Below are 10,378 nucleotides of genomic sequence, written 5' to 3' on the forward strand. Positions count from 1 at the left end.
TAGAAAAAACTTTGCACTGTCATCGATCTCTCCATGTATTTGGCTTACACTGTATTTGGTGATGAAGCGGACAAATAACCGCTTTTGGCTTCACCACAATTTCCTGAGGATTTCAGAAAATCCACTTGTACCTCCAGAAGTCACCGAGTTTACAAGCGATTTTTCACATGTATCCGAAATTTACAGTGAGAAAACCCACTTCACCACCTAGCTTGCTTTGCATCAACATTGAATTCGCCATCATTTTAAATCTATTATTAATTTTTCTCCATTGTTTGGAACATTTTGAGCACTTTGCTTTCAAAAAGGAAAAAAAAGAGGGTTTCCTCTCTGCTTGACATGGACTTAACTTGCAACCACCAGGCCCCAGTTGTTCAAAGGCCTGATAACTTTATCCGCTGGATAAGACACTATTTAGGGTCTAAAATATACTTCACGTTAAACGTTCTCCAAGCTTTTCGTACACTCCCAAACTTAACTGTGGTTAGAATGTGCATATTTGCTTGTACAAGAGCAAATACTGAAATCTTTGCACAGATTGAAACTGTCGGATAGTGACTTATCCACAGAGTAAAGTTATCCAGCCTTTGAACAACTGGAGCCAGATCGCCACTTTTTGACCTAGCAACACCTGGTGGTCTGGGTGGGTGACCATCATGAAGAAAAAATGGTAAATTACCAGAAGTGGCGCATAACACTACATGACAGCTGCTTAATAATAAAATTCAAGTAGTTTTATCCCTTTATCTTCAAAACTAAAAAAGCTTTTTGTCCTAATTCTTTTGCAAAGTATCTATTCTCAATTCAAATAGTAAATAACAATTCTTTGTGTTTTCCAGCTCAGTCCAGTTACCATGTTACCCTACCTCTGGGTAGGGCACCATTATTTGTTTTTTATTATTTGTGGGGGAGGAGTGTTGAATCACAGTCCAAAGAACAATTGAACTTTGTAAGAGACCAAAGTATGGTTCGTACACCTTCAGACAAACAAAATTCAAGGACTTTTCAAGGGGAAAACTAGTTTTCAAGGACCAATGTTTATTCAGTATATATCAACATTTTCGTCCCCTTTTTACACCTAAAACACTCAATTCAGTCATAACTTATTTCCGGTTTTCAAATAGTTCAACCTTGGTTGATGAAGTTAGTCTCTGTAATGAAATTCTGTAAAATGATCAACCACTGGCTATTTAACTTGCACTTACATCTGAGGTACAGAAATAAATTTTGAAATGCAGATACAGCAATACAATATTGTTCAACAAAAATGATAAATTTTTATGTTTCAGCAGCCTTTTAGAGCTTCCAACTTTCCATTTAGTTTGTCCTCAACTTCTTGCAGTTGAAGAGTCTTATCTTTGGCTGCTTTTCTATTAAAGAGCATTGGACTTATGGGCAAGAGCCTGCTGCCCAGTTTCTTCAGCTTTGACACTCAAATCATCTGTTGACTTCACAAGTGAGTCTATATCCAGTTCCAGCATTTCTTTTTGTGTTTCTCCCCTTTCATGTAAGACTTCAAGGCACTTTCTTCCATACTTTCTATGTTGGTCTCTTAATTACAAACACAACACATGGTCTTGTGTTTGTCGCTTTTGAATCCTATCACCCAGCTTAACTTTGCACCAGTTAACCATTTACGATTAAATACACATTTGCCAATCGCTCATTTAAATTGCAAACAAAGGGAAAATCAAAAATACCTCGCTTAAAAAAAACACTACACACGGCCGACCACATAACCCCAGAAAACAAATGCATGTGGTGGACAAACCCCACATGACCTGGCGAGACATACATGAAATTGAGGCATAGATCAAAGTTCGCTTTATGTAACTTACATGTGTTATACCGACCATTTGTCTCGTTGTTATCGCCCGTTATTAGTCGTCAATGCACAAATTTACCCGGCAAAAGCAATGATAAATGTTTAAATTAGAAAGAAAAGCTGTATAAATGTGTTTACGCCAGTTTTCGGCATTCCACAAACTTGTCAACTTTCTGTCCTTGGATTAATATTACAGGATGATTGTCGATTTGATTGTCATGTGCATGTAAAATTGATTAAGGCGAGTAGGTGCTTGTTTATATTAAGATCCTTACGTAAGGAAGGTTATTCTCAGGCGGAGTTAGATCACTTGTTTTCAAGTATTGTGCTTCCTAGCTTCACTTATGGGTTGCCGATATATGGAGCTTCTGAGGCGGAGCTGACAGCTATGCAGTGTTTTCTAGATAGATGTTACAAACGTAAATATACATCTAAATCTTTTTCTATCAAGAACCTTCTAGAAAAGCAGGATAGAAAAGTATTTAGTAAGGTATCTGTCATAGACCAACACCCTTCTAGGGGACTATTACCCAAGAAGAAAGTATCAACTTACAATTTAATGAATGAAACAAGTCAGTATCCGAAAGTTAATACAGATAGATTCAAGAACTCTTACGTTAATCGCCTAATTTTTAAATACAATTTAGCTATGTGAGCGTATTTTAATGGTAAATAACTTAGATGTAACATACTTTTTACTCAAATATTGTGACATGAGATATGTATTTTTTATCTTGTGAGGAAATAAAGACTTTTATTATTATATTATTATTATTATTATTATTATTATTATTATTATTATTATTATTATTTAATTTTTCAGAAAAGTGATATGGAATAAACAAATTACGAGATTTCAAGGACTTTTTAAGACCTAATAAAGAAATCAAGTACTTTTCAAGGACCTGAACCGAATTCAAGGACTTTTCAAGACGACTACTAAAATTCAAGACCTTTTCAAGATTGTACTAACCATGAATATCATTGCAACAAATTTCTGGTGAGGCAATCCAAAAATAATGTTTCACTTTGCAACCAACCATATCATTTTTTAAAATGACATTCTACCAATGTTTTGCTTCAATACTTCCCACTACTCAAAGATTGCAACAAATTTCCCATAGATATGTATGTTGTTTTCAAAAGATTACAACCTATAGATGCCATTCAGGCTTTTCCGAAGTGAATTTCTTAGCTTATTGGACCCAAATACTAAGTACCGTATATAATAGATAAGTATAATTTGTTCATTTTCTTTCTGTAGCGCTTATTATCATTAAATCAGGTAGACTTTAAGACTGCCAGTCAGGTGATGAAATTTTAATTTAAGGGAAGAGAGAAAAAAATCCCCAAAAAGTAGGGAAGAGGAAGATCTACTATCCCTGTCCCTCCCACCCTCGATTGAAGCAAACATTTTGTTGCTGAAATTCCTAACAAAATGTGTTTGAAAATAACCAAATAAAATGATTTCTTTTGTAACCTTTAATTATTTCACAAACACAATAACAATCAAAAATCTTTATGAACCTCCTTAATTTGCCTAATTTGACAGATTTTTTTATGAAACAAAACAAAACATTCCCCTAAAAGCAACAAGCATAACAGTGTCATGGAATTTAAAAATTTTAATTTTTCTCCCATGACACCCTTTTATGTAATGCATCTTGCAACTTTTAAGGTCTCAGAGTATACACTTTGATACTTAAGTAACCAATAAGAACATCAGAAAAGCCTCACACCATTTTGTTGACCAATCCTCTACAATTGACAAGGTACACTGTTATTTAGCTTCAGCAGCCACTTTCAATTCCTGATAAATTTGAACATACACTGATGTTTTGGTTTTATCAACAAAGTTAATAAGATAATTTGGCCGCTGTAAAGAGAGTCACATTCTGAAATTTAAAGAGTTATCAGCGTTTTATCAGAGCACTTTATCAGAGTGAATCAAGCACTGGTCCATGTTGTATGTGATGGTTTTAAATGCACACATGCACAATGCAAAAATTGACCTTTCATTCACAACCTTGACAAAATTTTAGGACCCAAGCAAATCTATTAAAATAACTGATCAATTTACATGAACCTCTGCTAATGTTATCCATTGCATAAAATGCACTTCATGCAAAAGATTATACATTGATGAGACAAGAGGGAGACTAGGCAACTGATTTTGTGAACATCTTTGAGATGTTGAAAGAAATAACAAAGATGCATCCAAACTAGTCAGTCTACATTTACCATTCTTACAAAGCATGACAGTCAATTTCATTTTTCTACATCATGGTATCAATAAAAGCCACAAAAGGTTAGCACAAAAATTCATCTTCCAAATCAACACTCTTAATATCCAAAGAATCAATGAATGCTTTTCACTTGACTAATTTATTCTTGTTGTCTACTTTACCATGCTCCCACCAATAGCATAGCTCCACTGCTCATTGCATACACCATATACAACCCTCAACAGATCATTTTCACTCACATGACCAAATCATTGACTACATATACCATTGCTATGCCGCTATAATTGCCGCCAAAATTGTAAACAAAATGCGCGTGTCCTGTGCAAGTGTGACTTATTTTGACAGATTGTACATTGTAAGAATGTCATTGATTGTTACAAATTAACGAAGGGAAAGAAACCAGAAAATTATACAAGAAAGGCGAGTGTGGTTAGCAGCCATGACCTTGTAAATAAAATTTTAAAACATGATTGAGCATGTGAAAAGCATTTTGTTTCTGGAAGGGCTGCCAGAAGCTGGAATAAACTAAAAGTTGACTGGGTGCGAACTTTGCATTAGTTTGCACTACAAAAAGAAGGTTGATATACAAATCGAGAAGAAGCAGCAAAGAGAAGCGAGATGGAGAGGGAACACAAAAGCCAAAGAAAACCCACCTTTGCTGAAAGAGAGAAATATTTTGAGGCAGAGAGAGAAACATTGAGAAAAAATCTTGGTGAACCAGGACAGAAAATTTTAGAAATAGACTTTCTATCAGGAGTAAAATCAAGTTGGAAGGCCTACACAACTCCAACCCACAATTTTGCCGCTTTTATTTCGGTCTTCTCAGACTAATTTAGTTTCTTGTATATTTGTAGTACACAGGTTAACATGATGATTTCATGGATAAGCCTTATCACGGTTTTCGACGCCATTCTGAGCAGTAGGGAAATAGGCTTGAAATAACAGTGTTTGTATGGAAATCTGATGTCAAATAATTTTCATAAAACATCGCTTCTGAAAAATTCATGAATTGAAAACTTTTGGCATAAGGAAAAGGATTTTAAGAAAAAATTGGAACAATGTAGCAGTGCCAGAAAGTGTCCAGTTGTGTTTTGAACTTGCCATACATTTCCCTGTATTTTTTCATGCAAACTATTTTAGTAGCAGTTCACGGTTGGTTATACAATCAAATGTATGGAAAGTTCAAAACACAACTGGACGCTTTCTGGCACAGCTACATCCCTGCAATTTTTTTTCTTAAAATCCTTTTCCAAGTGCCAAAAGTTTCCAATTCGTTATTTTTTCAGAAGCGATGTTTTATGAAAATTATTTGACATCAGATTTCCATACAAACACTGTTATTTCAAGCTTGTTTGCCTACTCGTGAAAATTGTGTTAAAAACTGTGATAAGGCCTATTTTAACCATGTGTTTTCGCATTTTTATATTTTGATCTCACAGGTCATTTCTTTGTTATAGGCCCGGGGGGGGGGGGGGGGGGGGCTGGATGGGGTCGCATTTACACGACTGCATTGACTAGAATGAGGTTGCATTTTCAATCAGAGTTACTAAAATGGGGTCGCACATTTTTGGATTTTTGGGGTAAGAAAATTCCATTAAGTAGGGATTCAAAATGGTCTCGGTTAAACAGTTCAGACAGTTGTTGTTTATTAAATGTAACAATCACCTTGCATTACATTCCGTTTATGAGAGTAGATGCATAAATAGAAAGTGACTTAGTTGGGATCACGAAAATTACATTTTCCCCAAAAAGTGACTAAGATGGGGTCTATAACTGGCCACAAAATAGACTATAATAGGGCAAGGGCTCTTAGAGGCCAGCGGCACATACCCAGCAAAACTGAACTCAAGTACCCCCCCCCCCCCCCGGGGTGATGGGCTTAGTAACTGTGGTTCCTATGCCCTTGCATAGCTACAGGTTGCCTGTTCTGCTTGTTTCAATGCATCTGGTCATACTACAGCCTCTCTTTTCTAAGCAAAAAAGAACACTAGCTACATACAAACAAGATTTTGCAAGGCTGGCTCTCCAGCCTAGACAATCAGTGGACAGAACTGTGCCTTCTCTGTCTGTAATAACCAATATCAGGATCAGAGAGTCATTCATGCACGGTGAGCGATGTCTCACCTTCGCTACAGTTTCGCTACAACAACAAATTTGTTTACGATGTGACATTTTACACTAGCAATGAGTCCAGACACAATTTGATTATAAGCCTCAAGGTTTTTCAACTGTTGTTGAGTGTAAAAGCTTGTCTCCAATTATTAAACCAGATGGCATAAAAGATCTCTGGATTCAACAGGAGGTAAACATGTAGTTCGGCTTTCTCTCAATCAATTCCAATTCAGCTGCCAATCGCTGAAATTTTCTCCAAATAACACTGCTACGCTTGCGGTTCAGTATGAATTCTCTGTCCCAAAATTATGTTTCCCAATTTTTCATATATTGAGCTTTCCATTGATGTATAGGTTGTTATAGTTTATTCAAAAGCGACGTCCAAAGTTCGTTTCCCTGCAAAATATCCAAAAAACTGTCATGGCTAGCCATGTCCGCAAGTCAGAAATTTGCTACCAGTTTCAAAAAAACGAACGCTCGTATAACGAGGCAACATTGCAAGCCAAAATTCTACTCACCATGGCTGGAAAAACTGTCTTCCTACAACTGCAAAAGAAGCCATGCAAACCCCGCATCCAGGCTCCATTGTGAGTCCGACCGCCAATCCACCGTGCATCTGAGACTGAGACAGAGCATTTAGCAGCGGCTGCCCGCCATTTTGAAAAGTGGAAATGTGGACTGCTTGACTAAACCCAAAGTGCACTGCGATCAGACCAGTGGTGGCGCGAACATGACCACCGGGCATCTGGGGTCAACGGTAACAGCCAGTTTCGCTACTTGTCGAGTCCGCTACCCGGGGTTGGCGAGTTCGCTTCTTAGCATAAAACCATGTATCTTGTGCAATAAATTTAGCTGAAGTTTTGTTGAAGGTTACATCTTTGAGCCCGGTGTATCTTGTAAATCGAACTCAATCAAACACTCAAGAACCCGGCTCAAGAACCACTAGGTTTCCGAATGTTCGATGGTCTTCGATTAACTATGCCAAGATCTTGTGCCATAAAGTTACCTTTAGTCTTTAATGTACACGTTGTCCGTTTTAGTTGCTCGAAAATGTTTTATCTCGACTTTTGTCGCCTCTTCGAGCCAAAGATTATCTAATGTATCTTGTTCAATAAAACTACCGCCAGTCTCACTTCCACCTGTTCCACGCAAACTGTTCGATTCGAGCCCAGGCTTTTTGCACCCTGCGAGCAGAGGCCCTTCGATCTTCTAGATCATAGGTGGAAGGGCCTCTGCTCGCAGGGTAAGCTCTTTGTTTCTCGTCATACCTTTTTGGTAGTTGTATATATTTCCAACAACAACTCTTAACTTGGTACTTAAAACTTATGTTTGAGCGTTCGCCGCGTATTGGTTTTGCCTTTCTGCCAGTTGTCTTTTTTTCCAACTTTTAAATAGTTATTTTAAACAAATCTTAAAAAGCGTGTGCGTGGCGAAGTATTTAGACAAAAGATATACTTGACCTCTTAGAAAACACACGCAGGTCCATTGTGATGCATTTAACAGCAACTAATTAGCATCAGTTATCAACTATTGCTTAGTAAAATAAAACAACAAATCATGGTAAAGATGAATTTAATGTGATCCGAATAAATTTGTGGCACCACTGATTTTGGTTATATAAACTGAGACTACGAGAACACTCATTCGATCATTGATCATCATTCGAGAACATCTCTGCTTTATCCGACAATTATCCTCCGGAAATCAACCCGCGAATCGAAATGGCCGACAACTGCATCCACTGTCAACATCCAATCAGAGCAAAACAACAGGGATCCAGTGCGACAAGTAGCGAAACCGGTGTAAACTGGGTCAACTGGGGGCACCCAAGTGCGGTATAGGCCGAAAAAAAGATCGCCCCTCTCGGAGCTCGATTTTTGTCTTCGCCCTATACCGCACTTGGGAGCCTGTTCACAGGCTACTTCGATCTAACAAGAAACTCAAAAGAGCGGAGGACGTAGATTAAGATATACACTTACTAGTAGTTTCCATTGGAAAGTCAGGTGCTGCGCCAAAAGTTAACTTACTTCAATAAAGACAACAGATGGCCTCGAACAAAGAAAAGCTTGGTTGTTGGGAAAACGCGGGATGATCAGTACCTGAGAGTACGTGATGGTTTCCCGGAAGCTGGGCGGAAAGGACGTAGAACAAAGAAGATATTTTATTTCTAGGCAAAAATTATACCCAAATAAGAACTGCTTTACATAAAATACCGTTCACAGTTACCTGGCGCCAAGGCCACTCGTCAGTAATAATTAAAGCTCAAGTAAACAATGCGACGTTTTCATGTTTTCCAAAAAACCCTCGTAATAACTTCAACATGCACATTCTAGCGATTATAACAAAATAAAACAAAGGGAATCTGTAATAAAACATCGAATTTATTTTACCGCACATTTGCAGGAATTGCTTTAAATATTCTCAGCCTCAATTCACGGATAGTTATCTTCACTTGCTTTCAAACTCTTCGCCTTCACAAAAAGTGGCTTTCCACACGAAACGGAATTTCTCCGCTGAAAGGTTTTCACATCTTATTTTATCGACGGTCGAGTGCTCTTTAGGGTATATACTTTTCATTTCCAGCGGTAAACTTTATTTGTCAATCGGTTGACTACGCGTGAAAGAGGATATACATACTAGTTATACGCAGTATACCACGAGAAAGCAAAATTGCATAACTAGTTTATCCCATGCTACTCATTGAAGTAACACAAAACGTCCCTCTTTAATTAATGCTTTAACAGCAAATACAATCAGTAAAAAAATATCCAACAGTTGATAATTTTGATAAATAGATACTGCTCATAAGAAGTACTTGTAGGCCGCGAGGAACGCTGGGATTTTTTCGTGGAATACTATCCGTTGCATACCGCAGAATATGCAACGGGTTTCTAGCTTTCTGATTGGATATATCTTCTATGGAATGGGATAAATACGCGTATCAAGGACCGCGAAATCTCCAAAGCTTCTGAATTCTGGCACAGGCTACCCAAGATGATCACGCACCCAGCCTGAAATAGTGTGCCGCGAGGCCTGGTGGCTTCGCAGAAATAACCAACCCCCTTGAGATCAAAAGCTCTGCCCTACTCGCATATGGAACCAAATCGCAGATGAAAATCATTCTCATTACTGCACTAAGAGTAATTTAACTCTTTATAGGAGTTAGCCTTCTACACAGACGCTCTTTGGGCTCGTCACGCATTCCTCCCACAAGCCCAAAGAGCGTCTGCCTCGAAGGCTACATAGACTGGAGTAAATTTTATAATGATACAATACAATAGAGAGGTAGTATCGAAAACGAAGACCGAAAAATGAAGCACCCCGATGACAAAAACGAAGCACTCCTAAACTCGAAAACAGAATTGGGTCACCAAAATCCAATACACGACCACTGAATCACAGTCAATAATAAAGTATCTAAAAACCTGCAGGCAAAAAGCATAACGGACTGAAACCCTCAATGATGATCACCTGTATCACCGCTAAATGTAATACCAACCCTAAATGTAACACACATTAACGCTAAATGTAAAACCAACCGTAAATGTAATAAACTTTAATGTAATAATCTACCCAACCGTAAATGTAATACATTTTAACGTAAATGTAATAAATTTACCAACCGTAAATTTAATACAACTTAACGCTAAATGTAATAACCTTGTCAACCTTTTGAATAGGGCAAAGGATTCTCAACCTTCTACAAGCGATTTTCATGGCTATTTTTTTTTTTTTTTCATTTTCTTGGTCGTTTTTTGTGAGTTTGTCTACCATATTTTCTATGAGCAAGGAAATATCACCCTTCCTCGAATTATTTTTCCCTGAAAAATTATTTAATTTTAAATATGTTCCTCTTCATAAGCTAGTTTTCGCACTTTTTATTGTTAACAGTAACAGTCTATAACAAAGAATAAGAAACAAATCTTATATTGGAACAAAATCTATAAACACTGTAATTAATTACCGATCATTAAGAATAACTATGAGTCATTTGAAATGTATGATATGAAATATGAATTGAACTTTCTTGGTCAACACAAATAGCATCGAAACAAAACAAACGTGAACAATATGACGACCTGATTAACGTCAAAATCATGTAGGGAGGAAGATCCTAGCACTAGGAAGATCCTAGAGGGCGGATCATCCTAGCGCCATATGTTTTCTCTATTCAGTTTACATGCAAAAGTTGTAC

At 37.3% G+C, this 10,378-nt stretch overlaps 2 protein-coding genes across 4 annotated transcripts in view; one reads left to right on the forward strand and one right to left on the reverse strand.

Moving 5' to 3' along the window:
• The window catches only part of LOC146477021 (uncharacterized), a 29,920-nt gene extending 22,597 nt beyond the window's left edge, over window positions 1–7,323 (reverse strand). For 2 of the 3 annotated variants that reach the window (XM_085114144.1, XM_085114146.1), the window contains exon 1: window positions 6,702–7,323. In XM_085114144.1, the coding sequence (XP_084970270.1) occupies window positions 6,702–6,758 (57 nt within the window). In that variant the 5' untranslated portion in view covers window positions 6,759–7,323. Of the gene's footprint in view, window positions 1–5,668; window positions 6,580–6,701 lie in introns of those variants that run through there. The other variant, XM_085114145.1, reaches the window with a different exon arrangement.
• Window positions 1,172–2,480, forward strand: LOC146477023 (uncharacterized). The gene is made up of 2 exons (XM_085113856.1): window positions 1,172–1,212; window positions 1,937–2,480. Exons 1-2 carry the CDS (start codon window positions 1,172–1,174, stop codon window positions 2,478–2,480), a joined length of 585 nt encoding a protein of 194 aa, XP_084969982.1.
• Window positions 7,324–10,378: the final 3,055 nt, after the last annotated feature.

The sequence above is a fragment of the Pavona decussata genome, unplaced genomic scaffold (assembly GCF_977016875.1).
Source record: "Pavona decussata unplaced genomic scaffold, jaPavDecu1.1 SCAFFOLD_72, whole genome shotgun sequence".
In the NCBI taxonomy this organism is placed as follows: Eukaryota; Metazoa; Cnidaria; class Anthozoa; order Scleractinia; family Agariciidae; genus Pavona; species Pavona decussata.